Source organism: Diospyros lotus, chromosome 13 (genome assembly GCF_014633365.1).
Source record: "Diospyros lotus cultivar Yz01 chromosome 13, ASM1463336v1, whole genome shotgun sequence".
In the NCBI taxonomy this organism is placed as follows: domain Eukaryota; kingdom Viridiplantae; phylum Streptophyta; class Magnoliopsida; order Ericales; family Ebenaceae; genus Diospyros; species Diospyros lotus.
The window spans coordinates 2,606,044-2,633,453 of NC_068350.1; the positions used below are offsets into that span (position 1 = coordinate 2,606,044).

The window sequence follows — 27,410 nt, forward strand, 5'->3', positions numbered from 1 at the left end:
GGAGGTACGTGCATATATAATACACACACACACATACACGACAAGGCTTCTTTTTGCTTTGGTTCCATCTGTTGTGTATTTTCATGCATCCAAGCTACGTACCATCAATTCATGCCTAATTCCTCTCATTCTTTGCGTACCCTTGAATGTTAGCTTACTTGCGTGCCCTCCACCCTAGGACTTTCAACTTTATATCTCTACCCCTTTCATGTCATCCCCTTTTAACTTCTATAAACAAAATATTGTTGAATCGGTCTTTATTAGGGTAAAATCTATCCAAATATTAGATAACCTAACCTATTTTCATACATATTTTATATGATTTATTCTTAATATTTTTAGCCTTTAATATCTTTTTTTTAATTAATTAACTCGAAGCGTAATCCCATTATATATCTCTACTACGATATATTTTATTTTTAGTATTTCAAGTTCTTGTAAATTATTTACCTTTTTCATGGTTGAAATTAACATTATATATTTTGGCTCTTGACCTAGCTAAAAGAGTAGGTGTTAAAAAAAACAAATTAATCATGAGAAGTAGATCAAAATATCAAAAAAAAAAAAAAACCATATGAAATGTCTGAGCTGCATAGAATATGAGTAGATTTTTCATTATATGAATACTAATGAATATTCAACAAAGTAATATATTAATTTTTCTATCAAGAGAGACATCACGATCGAGGATGCATCATGGTGAAGTAAAGGAGTTGAAGGTGGGGATCCATCAATGAAAGGCAAGATGCAAATAGAAACTAAGTTATTGAAACAATAACAATCAATGGCCAGAATGTCTTGAGCATATGGGATCCAGGCAAGATGTTGGGTTTTCGGCAAATGTTTTAATTTTTTTTTCTCCTGTGTTTTCTGGTTGTGGGTTTTGTTCGACCCATCTAAGTTGTCAAAGACGAGTGTGTCGTGTTTGAAATATTTTGTATGAGTTATTATTAATTGTTAATAATTTTATTTTATTAAAATCTGATTGATAATATGGTCGATTGTTTTTTAAGAGATGTGGTCTAACTAATTGTTAGTATGATATGCACATTAATTTTTAAATTTAGGGGTAGCTTAAGACATAATATATGTCATTATCTAAGGGTAATTAAATGAATATTTTATTTATACCTAATCCCTTCTCCACTACTTAAAATAATAATGTTGGGTTAGTGTTTTTTTACACCTAACAATATTGTATGTTTGTCTCATTGAACAACTGCCTGTCTTAGAGGTAGTGGGAGAAAAATTTGATCGTCAAAAATAAATTTTAATCTAAGATTCGTGTTTATGATTGTTATTTAATATATAATATCGAATCATACATAATCTTATTGAATGACAAATATATATGTCATCTTTTGTCTATCTATTAAATTCATATTAAACGTCAAGTTGATTGTACCATTCATCGATGGCTCAGGAGATCTTTGTTTTTGGCTATCAATACGAATAAAGTCGTTCAATATGCCTATTATTTTTCTATGACTTGTGGATTTGATCAGTATTTGACTTATAATAGATCTCCATTAATGTTTCCATCGCAGCGGTCAAAATACCAAATATAGACTTCGAACCATCATTATTTGTGGCGGTAGCTAGACACGTGAAATACGCGCACGTGAGGAAAAGAATTCAACGTTCAATCATAAATAAACAAGAAAAGGGCTTCATATATATTCTGATCGCATTAGGATGTCGATTCTCGTCACATTAACATTATAATGTCTCTGCTGTTCCACTTGAGGACTCCACAGGCACAGGCACAGGCACATATATACATATATGGAGGCAAGCAAAGGCATGACGACTCGACGAGGACGACGCTTACAATTACGGCTACTGCAACTGCATGGCCCGCCCGCCCGCACAAATACGGCCTCATACCACTCCTTACTCGATGACTGGCATGAATCTTTCATTTTTAATCTCTTTCCCTCCTGATCTCCCTCTCTCTATATATAATTACACAGTTAATCTAGATTAAAGTATCTAAAATATATATATAATTAAGAATGAGGGATTGAGACACAGAATATGTGATTATTATAAATATAATGGGTGGGCAGATGGGCCTAGTAGTTAAGATGGGTGCTTGGAAGAGAGAAGGGGAGGGGAGGGGGGTGGGGCTTAATTAGACTGGGGAATCTGGCACACCTTGCACCATTAGGCCGGAGCATAAGGCACCTTTCCTTTCATCCATACTCTATGAATCTCCACTGTAGCATGCAAGCTATACCTCAAACACTTTTCCATAATGTTGCGGGGCATCAAACGATTCTCACACTTGGCTAGCTTCACTTGCAAGGGAGTCTCTACACACTGGACGAACTAAATTAAGATTTCAGCCAAAATTAATATATATTTTACTCTCTGTATTTGTATGTTTTTTTTTTATTTAAATATCTAAATTTTATATTATTTTAATTATACTCATGAATTATATAATTTTAAATCAATTATATACTTAAATTTTTATTATTTTAATTATATTTTTAATTTTTTATTATTTCAATTGCACCGGATCCAGAGGTTAATTAGAATAATATATCACTCTAATTTTCCACTGTCACTGTCAGTTTATGCTAAAGCCTAATTGCCCTTTATAATATTCGTTCAAAATTTTTATGGATAAATTATTATTAAAATAATATTATATATATATATCAATATTTTTACAAACTGCAAGAGATTTTGTTAGTTTTTTCCTTTTCAATATTGTAGGTGATCATTAGGGTAGTTCAAATTTTAATTGGAATTGATCGATTCGGTACAAGATCAAGGGATGGTAGTCTAGTCTCTCGATTCTAATACTAACTCGAATTAGGATTAAAAATTAATTATGATTATTAAATATTAATAATAATTAACATAAAAGGTAATAAACAATACATAATGTATATTATATATATCAAATATATGAGACATTTTTTAATTTTATATTAAAAAAGTAAAAAAATAAAAATAATATGAATTAGTCTGATCCAATCCAAAATTTTTAGAAATTCTAATCTTGATCTGGTTTGATCTAAAAATAATTCAGTCTAATTCAATTCATATCGAATAAACATCTCAAGGGAATAAAATTTTAAAGAAAATACCATTTAAATAATTTAGTGATATTTTTGTGATTATTTACCTAATTTTATAAGTATTTTTTTTTTTTTAAATTGAAGTTACTTTGGAATTTGTCTCATTGGCTCGCATAGAGAATAAAATCCATTCAAAGCTGATGAAGCTGTCGATGAGATGGACCAATGCTTAATATCTCGTACATTAATCTTATTTACTTTCGAGCCTTAAATGAGGTGAACCCTCATTATTATTAAATGAATTTAAGGGAAAAAGAAAGAGTAATGTTCCTTGCTTATTCAATTAACACCTATATTGATATTTTATTAATTAATTATTAATATGTTTTTTATTTAAATAATTTAATAAAACGTGTATTGATAATTCATTCAAATATTTGCGTTTATTACTTGATTGAATTACTAATATACTCTTCACGTGAAATCCTTCTTAAATCATTCAATTGAGGGGTATATTGACAATTGATTAATAAGATATTAACCTGAATGTGTAGGCAGCATTATTCAAAAAGAAATATCAAAGATTTGACAAGAATTTAAAGATATTTGTTTGATCATAATTAAATGAGTAATGCTAGGAGTCATATGTGTTCAGTGGTAGATGTAATAGCAGCTCACAATAAAATTTCTTTTTATAATGTAGTTTTTTTAATTTTTTAGTAATAGCCCAGCCTTAATTTAGTCCAACATATCCCTAATTTTGCCCAGCTCAGCCTATCCCACTTGCCTGGATCCGCCCCTGTATGTGTCGTATTCTTATTGGCACATAGAATAGTCTCTTCTAATGAGACGACACCACATTATCATTAATAATGACTTATAGTATTATTCTAATTAAACAATCATCTACTAATTGATTGAATAGAGTAATAGATTGTCCATCCATTACATTGTTAAGACTAACACATTTCATGATGGATAAGTCAAATTGAGGTCTTAAGGTAGCAAGTTAGCATCATTAATGTTTTTTTTATGAATTTAGGATTTAGAGTTTAGAATAGCAAGATACTAAAGATAGAGTTACAATTTTGGTGAATTTTTATATAAAGTTGACTACTAATAATTATACCATTAATCACATGAAAATTACTTTATTACCAAATTAACAGTTTGTTGGAAGCTTCCAAAATGGAAGATTAGGAATATAATCCTGTCGGATATGGCTTCTCCTTGCTGCAAATCTTCCAAGCCAGCCATCCAGCCAGCCCGCATGAATAGATTTCCCTTCCCTTTGAGGATTTGCTTTTATATAAAATGACTGCTAAAGGTGAATTATTCGCGGAGAGATATGAAAATTACACTATCTATCTCTACTATTTAAAATTTACATTAAATTACCCATTAAGATTTGAAAATATGTTACACAATGTACCCCTGAAGTTTAAAAAATTTACAGAATTTCTAATAAAAAATTAATAAGAAGGGCGACAATACTATTATTTTCAAAGCATAAAAATATAAAAATATTATTTAATCACTTTTTTTTTGTGTAAAGACTTGATCTTTCATAATTTAACAAGTATACTAGTTTGTACTAAGTAATATAATGGTCGAATTCATATATTAATCTATCAAAAACTAACTTATTTAATTATTGAAATCACAAAATTACATATTTTAAGTTAAAATCTTAAGAATTTGATTAAATTAATTAATTAAAATAATAAAATAAAATTATTCAAATGAGTTAAACAAAAAAAATTAATGAGTTTCAATAATTGAGATACGTGTATGACCCTAACTATATAGTGTAACTTATGAATTTTATGCGAATGAATTGGTAAATTAAGTATGTGAGGACAAAATATTCTAATGTATTCGTTATATTATTTTTATGTTATAATGTGTCTATTTTTATATTAATATTTTTATAAAAATTTAATTAAATAAAAATTTATTATGATTAAATAGATGTCACTAAAAATATTTTAAATTAGCATAAAGAATGCAAGTTTAAAATTAGAAAGGGTTGCCTTTGAAATTGAATTGGATCGTGCTACTTGTATCGATGAGAGACAAACTTGATAATTAAATCGAATTTCATTTGATGATGAAGTTCGATTGAACTTTATCATCAATCATCAAGTCATTGCGAACGGAAGAAACGCAATCAAACTTTATCCAGAGGCGACAACGATGAGACAATGAGATGGTGTAGCGATGGTCAGCATAAGGCGACAACAAAATGCAACGGCGATCACGTTAGGCGCTGCAATGTGGTGACGACAAGATGCATTGGTGGTCGCACGAGGCATTGCAGCTGGGCGATGAGAGGATGCATCGACGATCAATAAAGCGACCTAGGACGGCAATGAGGCAAGGCGGAGCTTGTTGAAGGTGGTCATGGTAGAAGAGAGATGAGGCAACCAAGGACATGGGTGGTAAATCTGTAAATTAGATAAAAATATTTTTATTATTTGACACCTTCAATCATTTTATCCATAGCCTAATTATTTAATTATTTGTACAAATAACATTCCTCGCGTTGAAATTGTCTTTGAAGCAGAAGAGATGAGTCCGGCTGGTGAGCTTAGAAAGGCGAAGAGAGCGCTGTTGATCCAGATGCCCGCCATAGGTTCACTCACTGCATCTCCGGTCATCCTGGCGTGCGCATGGCGTTCCTCTGTTAAATACTTCGGAGCAATCGCTCGCTGCTCCTTTGCCACGATGAGCAAAGACGGCGACCCTAATCAGCTCGAAGCCATTGTCCAGAAGAAGCGAGCTCTTCGATCGAAAATACGCAGGGCGCTCAAGAACATGGACCCTCTCCAAAGATCTCAAGAAGGTTCATTTCTACATGCTCTCTCTGTTGCCGATTGAAATATGGAATGCCCATACCGTGTTTGCACGGGTTGAATTCAGCTTAGTTGAGTGTGTATTTACGTGCGTGCCTTGTGTTTGAATGTTTGCCCGACTGAATAGCCAATGGGTTTCCTTGTTATGGATGTATGGCATTTTGTACGCAATTGGCAAATTTGGATTTTGATGCTAACCTTGAGGCTACTTTTGGAACTTAGATTTGTTGTGGGGGAAAGGAAAGTCAAGTAAAATGATAGGAAAAGAAAGGGAATAATCTTGAGGCTACTTATAAGTTGGCAGATTGTTGATTATTTTTTTCTACCTACTTTATTGGTTGCCTGAGTTGGAAAATTTTGACATTCAATAACTCTTTCCACGTATTGTTTTGATGAATCTAATCAGTCCAATGCATGGACAATAATTCCTTTTGCATGCGCATGGATTACAGACAGATGTTAAAAAATTGAGCTCACTTCTCTCTCTCTTTCTCATGGGTAACAGCACATGGCAAAAGGAGTTGATTGTGCATCAACATGTTGACCATTGCCATTCTTATGTGATAGCTTAGGTTAGTTATATTGATGTATCTGCTTGGTGAAGTATCTAATTTCAAGTTCATAGTTAATAACTTGTCCTCTGTGTCAACTAGTTCTGTTCACATCATACTACAACTATTGCCAACACCAAATATCCTTTTTCGGTCTTCTGGATGTAATGTATGCCTAAATACCTTAATAATATATGGAACATGAATTCTACTCATTTTGTTTCTTTTCCAGATGATTGGATACAGATTTTTGTTCTAGAAGCTCCATGGTTCAAATCAAGTACAAATTTGTGTGCTTATGCAAGCTGTGTATCTCTACAAGAAGTTTGTAACACCCCAATTTCCGGGAGCGTTAACGTAACGTAAGATTTCGGGGATAATTTTTTTTTTCAAACAAAAACCCAACACAAAAACCATTCCCTGAAAATCCCGTTACATCTTCTCAGTATATCAACTATGAACCATTAATAAACCAAGACAGGTTCACCAACACAAATGCGAAAGCTAGATCGAAACCTCAACATGTCATAACCGAAACCACTTTATTTATATATAAAGTTGCACCAACGTTTACATGACGTTTTCAAAAGTAAATAACATAACTGAAAAGACATAATGTAAACTATCCGCTAATCGCCGTCACTCCTCGACGATTCCTTTCCCTTTTGCACCGCTGCCTTCACCTGGAACGTTTGAATATTCCAGGGACAAAGTCCAAATTAGATGATGAATCATCTAAGTGAGAGTTCAAAACACATTTTTCATGAATAATGCAAGACATGAAATAAACCAATACACCCGGTTAAGCCCTAACTCAAGAGAATTCTCACGCGCTTAACCCTACCATGGGGAAAGAGCAATCTCTCTAAAAGCTATGCCACCACACCGACTCGACGACACGACGACGCGACGCGATTCTAGCTTAAATGGGGCTGCCAACGCATCTCACCAGAATACGTTCCCACCTTAAGCATCCAGGAACCACCATACAATCCCAACTCCAAAATTTCACATGGACCACCTAGTCGTCCTAGTGCAACTTCCCTGGCCAAACGGCCTGGCACGGAAATCAAGCCGGCTATCCTGACATGCACACCTAGCATCAGATACCCCTATTATTCCGTCATGCCCTTGGAGAATTACGGCTACACTATCCAGACAACATCCTAGGCTGACATCCCACATGAACAACACAGTATAGACCACCTAGTCGTCCTAGTGCAACTTTCCTGACCAAACGGTCTGGCACGGAAATCAAGGCGGCTATCCTGACATGCACACCAGCATCAGATACCCCTATTATTCCGTCACGCCCTTGGAGAATTATGACTACACTATCCAGACAACATCCGAGTCTGACATTCCATACGTACACATAAAACTCAAGACAATGCCACAATTCACAATTCAATGCATCGTATAAACAACATTTATAAAATGCAATGCACAGTTCAAAACGTTTAGGGACAAACCTCCCTCATAAATTCAACCGTCACTGGTTACCATTTTAATGCACAAAACCATTTTGCATGAAATCACCATATGTTCAGATAGAACAAGCACAATAAATCAAGTTTTGGGGGTAAACACTCACAACTTAAAACCAAGTTTTTCGGTAGAACACTCACCTTGAACGAAACTCAGAACACCTCAAATCTTGTGCCCAACCTCAATTTTCATGCAACTCCTCAAGTCTTTTAACCAAACCACCTCCTTACAGGTCCTCACGCGCTGCCTAAGTGCTCTACGCGTGTGATGCCTCGCGTATGCTTCAAAAACCCTCTATCCACTAAACCCGTAGCCTTAAGCCCCTATTTATATGTTTAGGAAACTTAGCCACCAAGAAATATATATTCTGCAATCATTTCAAATCTTTCAAAATCTTTTCCAATCATTTCAAATCTTCTAATATTTTCTATAATCATTCCAAATCTTTTGATATCTTTTGCAATCATTCCAAAATCTTCTAAGATTCTCTACAATCATTATAATCATTCCAAATCTTCTAATATCTTTTGTAATCATTCCAAAATCTTCTAAGATTCTCTGCAATCATTGTAAATTTTCTATAATCATTCCAAATCTTCTAATATCTTTTGTAATCATTCCAAAGTCTTCTAAGATTCTCTGCAATCATTGTAAATTTTTTATAATTATTCCAAATCTTCTAATATCTTTTATATAATCATTCCAAAATCTTGTAAGATCTTCTGCAATCATTGTTATCCAAATCAAATCTTTTCTTATCCAATCAAATCTTATACAAATCTTATCCTTAAAGTCATCATGAGCCTTCATCTTATCTCTAACGTCATCATGAGACTTCATCCTTATATTTAAAGTCATTTATGAAGCTTTTTCCTGAATCTCCCAAATGCCCCTAGTAAAAAGATTTCAAGAATTACACTTTAGCCCGAACTTTTGGATAATTGCACTTAGACCCTTTTCAACATGGTCTCCGGGCTAATTTTTAATTGCATTTTAGTCCCTAAAAAATGGACTAATTGCGCTAATGCCCCTAATTTTTAGGTAAATTACACTTTTACCCCAGCCTCAAAAATTACGATTTTGCCCCTGGCTCAAAAACTGAACTTCTCTTTAAAGACCTTTATAACCCTTTGAAATATCCTAAAACATTCTCTTTAAAATTCCGAAAAAATATCGTTTCGATCTCCCTCTGTCAATTTCGAAAAAACTGCACTTAGGCCCGAATTTTCGTTTTAGCTACAAACCCTTTTGTTTCTTCCAAAAACTACTGAAGGGTTACTCTATATGCCAAATATGAACTTCCTCGGGGTTCCATTGACTTCCCGGATGTCCCGTACGATAATTCGGTATTTCAGCCTAAATCACAATTGCCTTTTTTTAGCTGTACCGGGAACCGTTCCCGATCCAACTTCTTTTGATGCCTAAAATCATAACTCGTATTACTTGTCGATACTATACCATTTTCCTTGGCTATCTAGGGTCCAGGGTACTCCCTCTGACTAATTCGATCGTCCAAAGTTGCGTTAGTGTACCCTATAGTCTTATTTTCCACAAAGTCCATTTATGCCCTTCATCAAATATTATTTATGACCTCAAATCATTCTCGGGTATTACAAGTTGATACATCCAAAATTTTGTCGGCGATCTTATGCAATGCCACATGTAAACATGATAACTCCAACAGTTGAAAATCCTTTTAGGAAAAGGATAGACAATCATCCATAAGAAATTTTATCTCCAAAAAAGGCAAGATAAACATCATCTATAAAAGATAAATGTCACCTATAACGATTATAGTCTTAGTCATACTAGAATTAATCAAGATAAGCATTATCTACAAGAATCTTAATTCTGTTACACTTTAGATCACTCTATATTTCTCTATAAATAGACAAATACTCATTTCAGATAAGATACGTCTCTGATACTGATTTCAATACAGTTTTCATCATTTTCAGTGTCTGACTTAAGTATCGGAATGTTTGCGCTGGAACCCTCCTGCGCCCTCTGAGGATATTCTTTCTTGCAGACTTAGGCGGCTTGACGACGACGCTTTCTAGCAACTAAATTCATTGTTGTATCTTGACAACAACATATACCAATTAGGTTGTGCTTCAAATTTTCCAATATCAGGATTAAAATCTTACAGTCCTAAATGCTTTACCATTTGCACACCACCTAAGCGAAAAATTTGGCCCCTCAATTAAGCTTATCAGTTCAACTCTATTGCTAAGTGTAAGTATAACAGCCAAAGAATCACTCTGATAGGATCTTCCAGATTGATGTTAGCAGCTAATGTGCTACGTGCATAGCTGATGGGTTTGGTTTCATGTGTCATGTCCACCTCGCCTCATGATGTACGTGTGGAAGTTGAACATATATAATGGCTAATAAACTTTTCATTGTTTACCTGTGGCCACAATAGATCTTCTCAACGCTATCTGTAATATCCACAATACGTTCACCAGCTGAGTTGTAATTCATTTCAATTCAATTCACATTTAGAGATCCTTACAGTTCATTTCAACTCAAGAAGGTTATGCACAGATCAAGAAAAAGCTTTATCTTCCGCGCATGGAGGACAGGAACAGCAACATGAGAATGCTCAAAATTTCAAGTTTCAATGATCTCATTGCAAACTCAATGAACATTTTGGAACCATCACCAGTGGATTGCAATGGAGATCCACGTGAAGAAGCTACATGTTTCCAATATTTGCTGCATAATAATTCGTAGGTTTGTTGTCCCTTTTTAAGGGAAGAAACTGGTCAGAGCATCTTAAACTTATAATGATTTATTCCCATATCTGGATTGAGTGTTGGAATCTTATTTATTCTTTCTTTACAATGTCCAAGGTTTTTTCAGATTGGTCATTATGTAGTCTATGAAAATCTTGATGGATTCTGTTCCCAGCTTTAACTTTGTCCTTGTGACGTGCCAAATTTGGAACTCCAGCACTTGCCTGCTAATGCGATCCACACAAGGTAGTTGAGAGGAATTGCATGGTGGTTGACGAAGAATGCACATCATCAAGTTATTCATTATGATGTTTTTATTTTATGACCTTACCTTGAGAGCTGGTATCTGGAGTCTTGCTTTTATTACTACTACTATTATTATTGGGTGGCTGGGGAGGGGCAGGGTTCAAATAAGTCATTTTCACAAGTTACTCAAGTTGTTGTTGTTGTATTATTATCATCATCCTTCTTTTGATTGTATTCTTTTACTTGACGTTTAGATTTTGGCTTGCAGAAACTACATATTTGTCTGAGATTTTTAGTGGTGTTTGTAATTCTACTTGTACTTTCTTGGTGCAGTTATGCAGGCAAGTGGGCCCATCAACTTGTTCATCTTACCTGGTGATTTCCTTCTTCCCATTTGATCAACCAACAAAACTCAGAGAAAGATGGAACTATTTATCTCTTAAAACCTTTATGCTGTTAGGGCTGGCGTTTGACAGATCTGGAAGACGTCTAGGACGTAGTATGGGGTAAGCTTTTTTGTGTTGGTTTAATCCTGATATTAGGATATTACCTGGTTGAGCCTCATAGTGTTATTATGATGGCATTTAGACTGCTTTTGCCAAATGTTGGCAATTTAGTATATAAAAACCCAGTTTGAATTAAGTAGTCATATTGACATATAGGAGCATCAAAAGTAAACCAAATTAATAAAGTACTGCGAAGCTGTCAGTGTGCTACCCGTAAGCGTCTCTGGTGTTGTCTTTATGGCCTGCTGCCAGAGTTTGCTGCGATTTTCTGGAACAATGCTTTTCTCTGATTGTTGAAACAATGCTTGAAGTTATAAATGGGTAAATTCTGTTGACTTGGCCCTTAGTGTAAGGCAATATTGGAGACCTTGGTGAACTGTGTACTTCGCTACTGCCAATACTTCCATCGACCATATCCCATATCTATAAATAGGTGTAGAAGACAATGAAAAAGATATAACAATCAAAATTAGTTTCTGATCGCTTATATAATATTTTGGGCATCACCATTCGAGTCTCGGACGATTAAGGGGTGAATGTATAAGAAAGTTTTTATAGTTTTCTTCCATGGAAATTATTAGATAAATCAGTTCCAATTATTCCGCTGTGATCCAGGTATTTTACATATCGTTTACAATTTTATTCAAAGTTCTACACTTTCAGATTAAACACGAGCAGTATGCTCATGAGATCTACTGCTACTACTATATTTATGCTTTTGGTTCCTGTTATTTGGCTGCAGTTGCACCTGCCTACTCTGTACAGATGGTAGATGAGGGCGCCATCGCTGTCACTCCTAACGATGTTCCTGTGGTTGCAGTGGTGTCTCCGTCTGGCTTCATTCCAGTTAGCCCTACTGCCATGAAGATATCCGGTTGATTTGAGGTGAACAAGTCAACTGTGAAGAGCTAAGACGTTGAAGCAAAGAAGATATCCGGTTGCCCTTTTGCCATGAAGATATGTTCCATGATCTGTAAAGATTTTCTTTTTTCTTTTTTCTGGCTGCTAATCTGCAAGGACTTTAATCCATTCTATCTGCCATTAACTTTCTGTCTCAAGCAAAGATGTTAACAAATCCGGACAAGGAGAGAATGAGAACTACAGAATTTGGTTTATCTTTTGCCTTCTGTTCAACACTATCTGCAATTTTTACGCATTTCTGTGTTAATCTATTATTTCATCATCATCACAAACTTAGAATATGTTGAAAAGATGTGATAATTTTTATGCTGATAGATGGCTACCTAAAGTAACCCTCTCAATGCTCATCAATCCTCATCTCATGATGAAGCCAGCTGTTTACTTGTTTTACTTATTGGTAAAGAGAACAAAGGTAACAAATATTCCACTCAAATCCAATTGAAACCGGTCTGTCTTGTTTCGATTCTAGTTGTTGTGCAAAATTCATCTAATTCATTTCGAATACATTTTTTTTTTTAAAAAAATTAGTGAAAACTTAGTCACCATCCTTTAAATATGCACCGTACCTTTAACTATTTACATTATCTTTTGATTGATGCGAGCAAAAGTGAAAAAGTAGGAATTATGATTTCGCAACAGAAGCTTTTGAAAAGAATTCTGATTATCATCAATTAGTACAATTCAATCGTAATGTGAGTTGGCTCTGCTCTTCCCATCTTATAATAAGACAGTTCATGGATTCTGAAACCAATGCATTTCTTCTTGTAGAGGAATGGTCTTTAATTGTTGGTTGGATCATACGATGCACTCACCAAAAGGAGAACCCAAATTGGGCAGCTAATGCCAACTACAGTGATTAGAAAATTTAGTGAACTCGGGTGAATTTTCAAACTTTGGTGAGGTGTGAAATTTTTTACTGTGTTAAATCTTAAATGATAAATATTAACTCTTAAACAAATAAAATATAATTACCCTGACATGGGTTTCTAAGCCACTCTCCTCTCACTATAATTATCATTATCCTAAATATTTGTTTATCAAATCTTGACAAACAATGTAGGATGAGGGGTAAAGCGTTAAGAAATCAATCCAGGCCGTCCAAGTGCCATATATAAGAGCTCCCATTAAACTCCCTTCGTATTGCTTACATTCAAGTTTGGCTTTGGGCCCAAACAAAACAAAAAAAACAAAATGCCTACGGTGAAATAATACCCCACCTTAGGCCAATGGGATGTCATATATTTTCTAACAGTCCTAGTGCCAACTCTATGATTCAGGAAGGAAAAGAAAACACGTATAAAAGAATCAAGCCTAGGAGGATATGGCACAACTAGTTTTACAGATTCTGCTGCTGTTTTGTCAAAAATAAAGGGGAAACAATTTATGTACAGATACATGCTCGTGGTCAATCCTTGTGAGGATTCTTTGGCCGTGACTTCATACTGGCTCTTCGCACCACATCGTATGGCTTCTGATTGGTGACGACACCGGCCTGCGATGCGAAAAATGACTCGTATGCGGGTGAATCAAAAGCAGCACCGGTGTGCTTGGACTGCTCGCGTGGGAGCCGTGCAATGGCGAAGCTCCTCGCGTCCTCTGGGGTAAGCAGGCTGCTCCCCATCTCGAGCAACCCCACAGTGCTGGTTTCAGGTTCATGTCTATGGATTTCCTGGACTATCTGATAATCGTAAGGGAAGAACCATCTCTGAACCCTGAAGAGCCAAATGCAACATGGGTATCACAATCACTCCGTAATGTCAATTGAACCACCTCCAAATAAATGCAAAATACAAATGAAAATGTCACTTCAATCTAATATTAGGGGTTCATAATGATTCTCTATTACTTACCCTAGAAATAGGAAATCGCCAAGCAGTGCAACCACAGGAACAACAAGAAGTGCAACGTAAAAATAAGCCGTGCTCAGCAAGACATAAAAGACGAAATAGATACCCTGCGAATGCAAAGAATGCAGGTTAGGCGATGGAGTAGTTCAACTAGTTCTTGAGTGAGCAAGATAACAACTCACCTTAGGGGTGTAAATACCCGAATACACAAGGGCAAACAAAAACCACGCTAAAATGCTTCCTCCTACACTTATCTGATGCCACCTTGTAATTGTGTTGCACATCATAAGAAGCCGCAGATTAACTGTTACTACAATACAATTGAAGGCCATTGTGCTGACATCCCACAGGCCGAACATCTTTCCAGATGAATCAACACTGTTAGAAGTTGAAGTTACCACAAAATGGTACACAACTAGTGATTGGTATAACGAAAACAAAGCCAAGGTCACCACTACTCTCCACTTGAAGAAGGTATTTCTTATTCCCTCCTTGTATAACTCAGGGTATTTCTTGGAAAGAGATGCACTGACATCCTGCCAAAGGACATACTTTTAACACTCAGTACAGATTCACCTTTACATTGGTCCCAGAAAAAGATTAAAAAATACGAAGTACAATGATATGATTTGGCTAAAAATACTAGGGCTTTCCAAAAGAAGAAGAGCACAAATCCAGAAACAATGGTACAAGGGCACATGACAGCAAAAACCCACATGCTAAATGCACATCAAATAGAAAGAAAGCAGTACCTTGTCAAACAGTCCAACCATAATCACAGGCAGGGCTGTGAAAATAACATTATACAAAGACTGAAACCAATCGTCATAAAATCTCTGACCAGAAAAACCAGTATGGAAGGTATACCAAAATTGAGTCAGAGTAAAGGTAAGATTCTTGTAAAAGAAGTAAGTCACAACCTGTAGGAAATAATTCAAGCATGAAAAACTTTAGCAAGACGGGAAAAAAAAAAAAAAAGTCTTATGCAGAACCAATGGTAGTAAAGTGTACCTTGCATATCCTGAGATATGACCATCGCCCATGCACGAGAAGCAAATCTTTGAGAAAACGAAACTGTGCAATTGCAAAATCACTGGCCATCACTGCTTGCATTCCTTCCAGACCGCTGATTCCAACCCCAACATGAGCAGCTTGAATCATACTAACATCATTGGCACCATCACCAATACTGAGTGTTATTTTCCCTGCACCTTTCCTGACAAGGCTTGTCACCTGCAAACAGTATAAGGTGTATTATATTTTGCTCTAAAGAGAACAGCAACAACAAAAACAATTGCAAGCCTTAATCCTAATACGTGGAGAGCTCAAGACAGTAAACCAGCACATAAAATCTACTTGGTAAAAAGTAAAGTTACTGGCTTCCTTGGAAAGCTAAAAACCACCTGACCAGATGGTCTATTTCTGGCAACAAAGTGAATAAGTTCAAAACCAAACTAAATGGTAGGTCAAAGACAGGGAAACAAAGAGAATAAGATGATAATTCAAACTCACACTAAATGTAGGCCAAAGATGGTAAACCAGACAAATGATACCAGTTCTTCAAAAAAAAAAAGAGAGAAATAGCGTAGTCCCAATCCAATCCACATACTCAATTCTCAAATTGAACTTAAAAGTTTTCCATATTTTCTGATCTACACAAAAGCATGTGACTATATTATCACACGGAAGCATAATTTGATTACTTTCAATTAATGCTTGGAAAAATGAAAAGATATTGCAGCTTTTGGGATTTCAAGAGTGTAAGCCACCAGTAAACCAAATTACCCAAGTCCATGTACTGTTATGCCAAACAAACATAGTGTCAAAGGAATGAACAAAGCATTATGATTATAAAAAAGTTGACAAAGAATTTAATAATTGCATCTAATCAATTACCATTAAGCTTACTGGTTCGATCAGAAGTGGAGTGATATTCTGTAAAAATGAACTTTTAAAAGCCCGGGCAAACAGGCAGTTTGTGCAAAGCACTCTACTTTGATAAGCTCAAACGCAATATATACTTCTACCATGACATAAGAGATGCTACATTCAATGCATCGAGAAGAGAAATACTTATAAGAAGAGATCCACAATAGCTACCTGTGCTTTTTGTAAAGGAGAAACCCGGCAGCAAACAACTGAACTACAATTCAAGCTTAAATTAAGTAGCATGAATCTTAAACTTGGGTCCAATGCATACATCAAACACTTCCCATCAATCACAAGCGCCAATTTTGGTCCAAATGAAGAGCTAAGATAAGTTTGTGCTTCCTCATGGCACTTCTTTAGCTGATTTTTCACTGAATCTCTCATATAGCGGGCAATCTCCACTTGGTCACCCTGGTCATAGAATTTAAAGCAACTTTCAAACTAGTAAGCATCTGCAACTTAATGAATTTAGCATTCATGGATGGATAATCAAACCAGATGGGTAAGTTCCTCACTCTGCTTTCAACTTCTCTAATATCATCAGTTTCTGAACTGATAATAAATTGTTTCATGTTATTATCAATCAACTTGCAGGCTGACATCAAGAAAAACAGAGAGGTGGTTGAGAGTTGGATAAAAATGAGAAAATTACATATCCAGCAAGAAACAAATTAAAAAAAAAAAAAAAAGAACAAAATGATGCAAACTTTCTGAGTACAAACCGTAAGCTATGTTAATGGCTGTTTCCATCTTGTCCCCTGTTAAAACCCAAATCTTAATTCCAGCTCTGGAGAGCGTCTCTATACAGGACGGTACTCCTTCTTGAAGCTTGTCTTCTATAGCAGTGCACCCGATTAAAACAAGATCCTTTTCTATGAGTTCCGCAACCTGTGCAAATTCCATGTGATTTAATGTAGTGATATTTTTCTTTCATTCTTTGAAGGTAGTGGCATAAATTTATTCTTTTGCTCTTAACAAATGAACTAATTTCATATAGGTGCCTCACTGTGAATCTGTTGCTGCTAGCACATAAATGATACTTCACTTACAAGGTAGCTTCATCAAAGAACAAAATAATGTTCAGCATAAGCAGTCACTCCTCTTGGGATATATTTATAATGAAAACAGTAACAGGCCAACTTTGTACTAAACTAGTAGGAAAAACAACTAGTTCCCGTTTCCTATTGTAACTGAAGTTAAAAGGTCAATTTTATGGCCGTAAGATAAACCAGTAATAGAACAATGGCCAATTTTGTCCAATCCAAATAAGCCTAAGTGCATCAAGCAAAGACATGGAACACGAGAAAATTTTTGTTAATGCAGTCAGTCCTGCAACTAGACATAATGTGTTAGTTGTTCTTACATTGGTACCATCAATGTTGAAAACCAAACGTACTACAAATAACAACTAACATGCTAATAATATTCAATTTCAATGTCATCATGCTCCTTTTATCCTTAACAAAAGAAAGATGGTCCACCTTCAACTAGATATCCTGGAAGTCCACTTCATCATTTTAACTAATTTCCCTGACAGTCCATCTTTGAACAGGCAAAATTTAAATTACGTAGCAACTATAACCATCAGTAAGACTATTAAATACATTGCCACATAGAAAAAGAGAGCTAAGAATGGAAAAAGGGAAACAAGCTAGTTCTGTAATTCAAGATGATCAGCAGAATGTATTCAATGGAAAGGATCAAACAAACTCATCTGTTCACATGATAAATTCAGTAAACTTCATTGGAAAACATGCAAATAATTAATTAAAGAATAGAGCAATAAAAAGAAATAAGATAAATTGTTTGTTCAAAACTGCTACCTCATCCAGTTTCTGCTCACGATCCCGAAGAGAAGATTTTGCCTGAATGAATTTTTCATTCCAACTCTCATATGCATTGGAGCTTAAATCTCTATATGCCAGGCAAAGGGTGCGCAATCCAGCAGCTCCAAATTGTTCCAAGTGCTCCCTGGTTATTTTCTTAATATCATTATTTCCATCCACCAATCGTTCATAGATCACTGAATCAGCACCCTGCAAAAGAGAGGTTCTGTCCAAGTGCCATTACTTCCCACTAACAATTTTCCATTCACATAAAAGCCTCATAAAACTATTACCTTACAGTATAATACAAGCCTGCCATCAGGATAACGACAAACAACAGATTGACGCTTCCTTGTACTGAATTTTCAACAATATTTGCAATTAACATTAGTATCATCAATTATGAATTTACAAAATCATAAATAGTCTCAGAAGACACCAGCAAGTTATAAATTAAGTCACAAGAAAGGACCCACCTGTTAAATTCAAGGACATTCAAGATCTCATAAGGAACATCTTGAACCTTTCCCATCTTCTCGGTATGTGATTCTCGAACATAGACCAAAGTAGGGGTACGCCTGAGAAAGACATGTCATTACCTCAAACAAAGGAATATCTTCAATACTACAAATAATACTCTCAACAAATGAGGACCATGCTGGACGTTATGTACTCCCATTTTTTACCACTTCTTTCCTCCATATCCAAAAGAACAGTATGCTCTTGCATAAGTGTTTCCCCACATAATTCTGTGTTACAATATTGCTCCTCTCAGAAAAAACAGATTCTAAAGAAGTAGAGACCTGTAAAAGAAGAAACCGAAGTTCTTTGCAGCTGTAACCAAAGCAGCCTCATCAGGTGATGCAGCTTGATACCGGATTCGTTCTGAGGACTCCTCACCTTCAGGCAGCACTGTATGACATATAGCAAGACATCTGAAAAATTCCTGTGCGAACACAAAATTAAAAAAGTATTTTTAGGGTAATCAAGCCCCTATATTCAATCTATGAACGAGCATATATTAGCAATCAAGAATCATATTACATCCATTTTGAACAGATCTGAAACAGCTTAGTACAATATTTAAACCTACTTATCAACCAAATATTGAAAGGAAAATGCTATTGGTACACCCATTTTGTACATCTTGGGCTACATAAGGGGGTATTATGACAAAAAAACCCCTTATGAGGCGCATAGAGGCGCGTGAGACGCATGTGAGGCGTAGGGTATTTTGGTTATAATACCCCCTTATGTAGCTCAAGATGTACAAAATGAGTGTACATCTAGCATGATTCATATTAAAAATATTTCCAAATTTAATACACCATATCAACATTTCAAAACCAAAGATTAGCTGACCTAAAAAATATACAAAAGATAATTACCAGTTGGTATCATGAATTATCCTGCAGAAAACCAAAAATTGATTTATGACTCTTTTTGGAAATAGAAATAAAAAGTACAAAATAAAATATCCATAATGTACCCAATAAGTCCTTTCTGCAACTGAATCCATCAATACCATCCATCTTTTCTCTTAATGTTATCTAAATTCTAAGTATATCCAAAACAGTATTAGTTCTTGAAATGCGACTTAAAGAGGCATGATGCAATCTTTAACCTCAATTCCCATGCGAATTGATAAATAAAAATTACCTGCGGGAGATTCAGCTACTACCTCCCGAGATAAAGACCAGATATAAAAAACAAATTTATCATATTACTCTCGTAGCTATATCAAATTTGTCAAACTAGATATATATTGTTATAATATATGTGCACAAATATTGGAACAATATTGTCATGATATAACATGAAACAATATAATGTAATAATATAATTATCATAAAAGCAATAATATAATAATTTTATTTTGAAACAGTAATTATATGATTATAACAATATATGTAATATTTATAAGTGTGCTATTAGTATAGCTATATGTTACAAACATAGTATTATAATATCTTTATCTAGTCATGATAGCAAATATAATTACAACATTATAATTATATCTTAAGAAGTATAGTACTATAACAATGCTACTTTATAATTTATTATAAGCAATAATATAACACTGTTGTAACTATACTTTAACTATACATAATAGGGTATATTACATCTGACACACTTGGGGTTTAGCAAAAAGACAGAAAATACCCTCAATTTTCAGGAAATGACAGGGACTAACCCTACCATTAACAGATTTGTGACTGGACCACTTTTCCCCTCTCTTACCATACTCTCTCTTCCACCACCCCCCCCCCCCCCCTCCTCTCTCTTATTTAAAATGAATAAAAACTAAAAACTAAAATATACAAAAAAGAAATATATAAAAACTAAAATTTTATAAATACTAATTAAAGGAAATATATGAACTAAATATGTATATATATTTTCTAATTACAGATTTTTTTTTAAAAAAAAACTACAAATATATACATATAAAAAGAATTAGAACTCAAAATATATCTACACATATATACATGAAAACTAAAAAATACAGAAAATATATTTAATAACATTATAAACATATATTAAGATTTGCATACATATGAAGTATATAAAAATTGAAAAGAAATGCACTGGTGGCAGCTGAGGCACGTGAGCGAGAGAGAGCCTCAGTAAGGTTCTGCTGCCTTCCAGATCCAATATCTTACTTTGATGCTGGTTTTGCAGCGAAGGATAATGAGATGCTTGTCCCACATTTCAATTTTGCCACTACTGACGCCCCTTGTTCAACAGAAGATATGGAATCAATGGAACCTAAGGCTCTGGTTTCAATTGGATATAACCTACTTGAATTTGTACAAGAATATGTGATTGAGCTAGTGGGTCATGATTTTCCTTTAAAATGTTTCCATCTGCAACCCCCAGCGATGGGGGTTGCAGACAAACCCATGGGGTTCTGCAAGACAGTTCTTTGCAGGCAGTGCCCATGGGATTGTTCTTTGCAACACCGTCCCTAGAGAGAGAGAGAGAGAGAATTTTGGGCATTTTTGAAATTTTAATAGCCGTTTTCTAGTGGAAAAAGATAAAGTAATGTGAGGATAATACAGTCAAGGCAGGCCCTTCTCATTTCCGAAAATTCAAGGTTATTTTCTGTCTTTTTGACAAACCTCGTGGGTTTTGGCATACTTTACATTATATAATATTATAATGAAGTAATGTTATTATAAAATTTTAATTTTAAGTACTTCTATCTAATGATATTAGCATTGACATAGTGCAAAAATTATAGAACACGCTTAGGATAGTCAAAGGACTCAAAGAATCATAATCATATATTACATCAACATTAGAAATATAAAAAAAACTATTACATAATTAAAATATATTATATGTTAATAAGATATATATGCAAAATTATGTTTACATATAGTCAGTATTAGAATTAAACATATAAATATAATACACAATTCATTAGGATAGCACGGATAAATTTCTTGTTATTATACTATAGTTTTCTCCAATCTCGAATGCTTGCAAATAAACATTTTTAACACCTTTTTTCCCCAGAAGATAAAGAATGTTTCTAAGACCTACCCCACATTCACCAAACCGGGGAGAAAAAATTAATGTGGAATACATTCTCCAATACATCATCTCTCATAGAGATTATATCCCAAGAGATTGCCTATCCTGTTACTCAACCTATGAAACAAACTTGCAATAAGAAACTACCATGCATATAATGCTTTCTTACATGCACTATACTAACAATTTAAATGCAGCAATCAAACAAAGCCCCACGCAAGTGTCCTGCCCAATAGTCACAAAAAACACATTACATATATCCTATTAGAACATAACATCAATCCATCTTTCAAATGAAGAAATAGTTTACAGCTTGATAAATAAATAAAATAAAGCATTCCCTATGAGTGGGTGGGATTCTCTGAAGTAGAACGTTTCTCCATTTCTTACCACAACATTTTTTTCATTTTTTTTATAGGCACATAATAATACCAATGATTATTCTAATATTTGGAAAATTAATTCATTTACCTTGCACATATCAGGATTAGGTTCATTCCGCCAGGCACCTTGCATAAGCCTTGCATCATCAAAATTAAAACCCTTCTCATGTACAGCAGTTGATGACTTTCTTACCTGTGAGAATAGATTGACAGCAAAATCATTCAGACACATATTAAGGTATGTCACCTTTCAAGCTAAAATAGCCATGTCTACCCCATCGACTTTCATGCCATTCTTCTGTGCTCCTCCCGTCTCAATCTCTGTAAGGCCAGTTCCATAGATCTCTCCCCCAATTGAACACTTAAAGAACTCCATCAAATTTCTTGTCAAGGTTCCAGTTTTGTCCGAAAAGATATACTCAACCTGAGCAAAATTATAGTATACAACTGTTTGTGATTATTCAATTTCTACCAGTCAATATGAAAGTACATTGGAAAAGAAAATTCAATAATAACTCCAGGCATTCTTTTTTTTTTTTTTTTTTGGGCTAGGTGACTTGAAGCATTCTATGAAATAAAAAAACTCTCACAAGATCTACTCAAGAACCACAAAAAATTTGTAAGCATCTCAATATAACAAAGTTTAAGAGAAAGGAACTATCTGTGATCTTCTATTTAAAAAGTCAAGTATATAACAGTACACCTGTCCAAGTTCCTCATTCAGATTGGACGTCCGAGCCAATGCAGGTGTGTTTGTCTCAACATGGTACATACACAAATCATTGTTAATGTATTGAGTGGATTGAATAAATTTGATCATCTGAAAATGAAAACAAAAAAATAACAACAATAAGCATGAAGATGTTTTCTTCAACAAATAATTAGTAAGCAGTTACAAATACTGCAACAGCATAAAACTTACCTCAACTGAGACGTAGAGAGAGATGGGAATAATTGGTGAATAAAGAGTAATTAGGGTAAACATATTTAAAAGAGCAACCTGAAAAGGCAATAAACAATATCAATAGAAAAAAGCTCAAGAAAGAAAAGTAAAACATCCAGTAGGCACCATTTATTGCAGTAAGTGAAAAATACCACAAATCTGTTGCCAGGGTTCATATCTGGTGTGAGATCTGGCCCACGAAGACCTAAGTAATAGTACTTGCGGTTTATAAATACTCCACTGCAATATTTCACAGGGCATAAAAAATGTTCTCAGAAGGAAAATGTGAATGATCTAAAGCAATTACATCAACATGCACAACAGATTAGATATTATCATACCTGCCAATGGCCCCAATAAAGCACATAGAGAACAGGACACAAAAAAGAATGAGTATAAGCTTGTCAAGTTTCTTCTCTAGGGTACTTCTTTTGGAAGGAACATTCATGGAATTCATCATAACCTGCAATTCAATAAGAAATTCCTTGCTGCCTATCATGCTATTTGATAAAGGGATGCAGCAGATGTAAGTGCAGTAACATCAAGAGAGCAGAAAACAAAATGACTAGGGCTACAAAAAACTTCAGTAGAAACCATGATCCTTGGCTGATGCCATGATGAAATCGGTTTCCTCAATACTTATCTTGGTGTGCCAGAATTCTGGTTAAAAGTAGCAATTTTATTGAAGACTGGTGCTCTTACTAATTCCACACATAAAAAGCTAAGGAAGCAAAACCAGGAAAATAAAAGAAGAACAGACTGCAAATGAAAAAAATATCACTTCAAAACACCTTGGTTTCATGCCCAGTAAAAATAACAGCTCCAACTATGTACTCCGTGTTCCGGAGACTGCATCCCTGAAAATACAAAGCAAACACCAAAATCAAAAGAATCAACAGGTGCCAGTCCTGTAACAGTCTAGGAAAAGAGGGATTTTATATTTAATCAAAATACACAGTTCAAGCCAGGTGTGCATGTATACAATTCTACAAATTTTAAGCATGCCAAATTCATATTTGGAATAGAAAAAATAGAAACCCAACTTTGAATTCCCTTAGCAAAAAAAAAAAAAAAGAAACACAAATTGAATATAACAGTACAATAGAATATGAAAAAGAGACAGGAAAAAATCATACTCGCAGCAGAAGTTGATTTGGACTAAGGGGTAATGTTTGCTTGTCAATTATCAGATTGCCAGTGAATGTATACAAAGAATTATTTGGTTGCTCACACTGTACTTCACCTGCAATCAATGAAATTTAATGCTGTCATCATCATCATCATCATCAACTTCACCTTTATCTTAACCAAGTTGACATTCTTACTGCCAAAATACAAATCCAACAAAAGAATCTTGTGGCAAAATTTACACTGGATGCCCTTCCAAACACAACCCTCTAATGATGGAATCAACGAAAATTAATGTAAGAATACATACTGAGAAGAAAATAATACATGCATTGTGATTTTAAACCAATTGAGATTTTTGGTTAAATTCAATGAGGAATAGCTTCAATACAACTAAGAAAAACTATGACCAAAAGTTGATAAAACCATACAATATAATGACTTACTAAAGTTAACCCATGTTAACTTTATAGTCCTGACCAGAATCGCTATGGTTCTCAACAAACTCACTCAACTAAACCAGGAAAAATAATTGAATCTTGCCCCAAGGCCATTATTTGTGAGTGAGAAAAGTAAAATGATAACAGCAGAAAAGCAGGGCACCCTGGTGCTGGAGTAAGGTCGTTTAGCCAATCTGTGTCAAGAATTTGATGTACAGAAATAGCATTTCAACATGTATAGGTAAAGCTGGGAGTTCATCCTTCCCAGACCATGCAGGGGTAAAGCCTCATGAGCTCTGTTGCATTTCTGTTTACAGATAATAAAGGTAAAAAGAAAGGAAAGTAAAGCTTGGCCTCAATCTAATTGGCACAACTGTAGAATAAAGACAACATCCTTAATTCAGTAATGTCTATATGGAACCAAAAAGTTGTAAGATTCAGAGGAGGAACAGGAGCGAACAGGGTCTAAGGGCCTCTTCATTCTCCAATGAGAACTACCTCAGCAAGAAAAGCAGAATTGCAGCATGATCGATCCTTAATATCAATTACAGTAAACAATCAAAAAAACACAACATTGATCAGTTCGCCAACAGAAAGTTAAACCTTTGAATTCAGAGGCTTTCTCAGGAGTGACATAGTCCCATGTCTTTTCTAATGCTTTTCTGATCTTTAAATTTGTTTCACCATCCAGATTAGCAGTCTGAAACCCAAGAAAAAAAGCAAAGGAAATGTCAGGAACAAAGACAGAAGAAGAAACATATCAGCAGAAAAGTTTATTCTCTTGAAAGGAATCACATTCAGTTCTTAAAAGAAGGACAAGGATTCTTTAAAAGGAAATAAGGTGCAGAGATTAATAGAAACCTCTACATAACAGACACCATCTGAGTTTGTACCAGCAAGGAATAGGAGGTCTGCAGGAAAGAATCCATCTTGTTTAACCTGCAAGAGCAGGAAAATTTGAGTTCATAGTAGAACACCTGCAGTAATTATCATGAGTAGACAAATGACGAATTGAAGCTTTTTCATTCCAACAATTGCCAAGTTAGATCAAAGAAGAAGTTAAAGTACACCATTTATAATTAACATCATACTTCAGTCCTTGCAAGTTTAACCCATGCAAATTTTAAATGAAACTTAAAAGCAATATGCCAATCACAGTTTTATTAACTACACAATACTTAAGAACATACCAATCCTTTACCCCACTAAGTGAGGTTGGCTATATGAATTCTAGTTTTCATTCATTTCTATCTATGTCCTTATCTTCTATATGGTCCATAATTAATATCAAACCTAAGCGCCTCCACCAAGTTTTTATTAGTCTTCCTCTACTCTTTTCTTTTTCTTGGTCTTTCTCCACGTCTTTTGCTAAATACTAGTTCCAACCATTCCATCCACTCTGCTCACAAGAGCCTTTATTGATCTTCTTCTCCACATGACTGAACGACCTTAATCACCCCTCATGTATATCTTTAATAGGAGCCCTCCAACAATTATTGTGAATAACATCATTTCTAATTTTTATCTTTGCTTATATGGCCATACATCCATCTTACCATCCTTATCTCAGTTATGCTCATATTTTTCACATGTTGGTGCTTATTACCCAACATTTTGTGTTATACAACAAAACTAGTCTTATCCTATCTTATAAAACTTTCCTTATAGTTTTAAAGAAATCCTAGTATTACATAAAATGGCAGATGAAATTTTCCATTATAACCATCTTTCTTTACTTCAATAATGAATAACATCCTCATTAATCTTCCCAGTGAATGATTGATCCAAGATATCTGAACTGATCTTTTCTTAGTGGAACTTGATTCTCCTATTTTACCATAATATCATCCACACTTACATTCATACCAAACTTATATTCCATATATTCGGTTTTCAATCTACTTAATTTAAAACCACATTTTGAACCCACCAACACAATGCCATCTGCAAACACTAATGACTAGACATGTTTAGTGAGTTCATCCATTACTGGGGCAAATAGGTAAGGACCATGTAGATCCTTAATGGAATCCCGTTGTAATTCAAAAAGCCTCAATATCTCACATGGTTTTGTTTGTTCCATGACGCATGTCTTTAATAACTTGTATATAAGTAATTCAAACTCCTTTTTTCTCTAAAATCCTCCATAAGACCACTTTAGAAACTCTGTCATAAGCTTTTTCCATATCTATAAAAACCATATACAAATCATTTTGTTTATCTCTATCCCTTTCCATTAGATGCCTCAATAAATATATAGCTTCCATTTTGACTAGGCAAGCACAAAACCAAATTGGTTTTGTGACATCTTGGTTTATCTTCTTAATCCTTGCTCAATCACTCTTACCCAAAGTTGTTAGGAACCTATGTGGAACTCGGGGCAAATTTGTATTTTGCTTCCTATGATTGTAACAGTAAGCGGTTAAGTGTTGTTATATTGTAACAATAGATAGTTAAAGATGTTAGTAGGCGGTTAGAAGGATGTAGTAAGTTGTTAGTTCTGTTGGAGGGTGTAACCATCGATTGTTAAGGATCGTAACCACCAAGGGTTGGCAAGAAAGGGGCTATATAAGAGCTCCCAATCAATAAGAGAAGTACTTCATGACCAAAACTGATACTCTTTCCCTCTCTTCAACTTCTCTCTCTCATAACTCCCTGTTCGTCTCTCTCTCTCTCTCTCTCTCTTTCTCTTCGTTCTTCTTTCCTTTCTCCCTTTTCTACCCCTAATTTCCCTCTCAAGAGGAGAAATTTCCCTGTCAAGACAAGAGGTCCTGACAAAAGTTTAATAGCATGTCTCATTAACTTGATTCCTCTATAATTTCCACAATTTTGAACATCTCCTTTATTCTTCTAAATGGGCACTACAATATTCTTCTTCCACTCGTCCAACATCCTTTTTTCATTTAAAGATCACATTAAATAATTTCGTAAACCAAAAAATGCCCTTTTCTATCGTGCATTTCCATACTTTTATTGGCATATTATCTCTAATCCAACTGTTTTACTAGTCTTCATCTTTTTCAATGCATGCTTTACT

General features: G+C 34.7%; 2 protein-coding genes across 2 annotated transcripts in view; one reads left to right on the forward strand and one right to left on the reverse strand.

The window, feature by feature from the left end:
- The first annotated feature begins 5,593 nt into the window (after nt 1-5,593).
- LOC127789017 (uncharacterized) lies at nt 5,594-12,522 on the forward strand. Its single transcript, XM_052317749.1, has 4 exons — nt 5,594-5,877; nt 11,244-11,285; nt 11,371-11,416; nt 12,159-12,522. The coding sequence occupies exons 1-4, from the start codon at nt 5,604-5,606 to the stop codon at nt 12,190-12,192; spliced, it is 396 nt and encodes a 131-aa protein (XP_052173709.1). The 5' UTR covers nt 5,594-5,603; the 3' UTR covers nt 12,193-12,522.
- A 997-nt stretch (nt 12,523-13,519) lies between these two features.
- Nucleotides 13,520-27,410, reverse strand: part of LOC127789016 (phospholipid-transporting ATPase 3) — a 40,710-nt gene continuing 26,819 nt past the window's right edge. The window contains exons 6-27 of the mRNA XM_052317748.1: nt 25,235-25,312; nt 24,977-25,073; nt 23,942-24,048; nt 23,597-23,662; nt 23,147-23,268; nt 22,958-23,045; nt 22,785-22,862; nt 22,566-22,682; nt 22,137-22,286; nt 21,951-22,055; nt 18,743-18,885; nt 18,416-18,517; nt 18,233-18,296; nt 17,937-18,149; nt 16,836-17,001; nt 16,629-16,708; nt 16,285-16,524; nt 15,196-15,417; nt 14,937-15,104; nt 14,367-14,720; nt 14,188-14,291; nt 13,520-14,049 (exon numbers count right to left, since the gene is read on the reverse strand). Of these exons, the coding sequence (XP_052173708.1) occupies nt 13,743-14,049; nt 14,188-14,291; nt 14,367-14,720; nt 14,937-15,104; nt 15,196-15,417; nt 16,285-16,524; nt 16,629-16,708; nt 16,836-17,001; nt 17,937-18,149; nt 18,233-18,296; nt 18,416-18,517; nt 18,743-18,885; nt 21,951-22,055; nt 22,137-22,286; nt 22,566-22,682; nt 22,785-22,862; nt 22,958-23,045; nt 23,147-23,268; nt 23,597-23,662; nt 23,942-24,048; nt 24,977-25,073; nt 25,235-25,312 (3,171 nt within the window). The 3' untranslated portion in view covers nt 13,520-13,742. The remainder of the gene's footprint in view (nt 14,050-14,187; nt 14,292-14,366; nt 14,721-14,936; nt 15,105-15,195; nt 15,418-16,284; nt 16,525-16,628; nt 16,709-16,835; nt 17,002-17,936; nt 18,150-18,232; nt 18,297-18,415; nt 18,518-18,742; nt 18,886-21,950; nt 22,056-22,136; nt 22,287-22,565; nt 22,683-22,784; nt 22,863-22,957; nt 23,046-23,146; nt 23,269-23,596; nt 23,663-23,941; nt 24,049-24,976; nt 25,074-25,234; nt 25,313-27,410) is intronic.

Bases quoted from the DNA above. Each gene is read 5' to 3' on its own strand.
- LOC127789017 (XM_052317749.1), top strand. From the start codon at position 5,604: ATGAGTCCGGCTGGTGAGCTTAGAAAGGCGAAGAGAGCGCTGTTGATC. The intron at 5,878-11,243 runs GTTCATTTCTAC...TTCTTGGTGCAG, and splicing joins TCTCCAAAGATCTCAAGAAG to TTATGCAGGCAAGTGGGCCC. The intron at 11,417-12,158 runs GTAAGCTTTTTT...ATTTGGCTGCAG, and splicing joins CGTCTAGGACGTAGTATGGG to TTGCACCTGCCTACTCTGTA.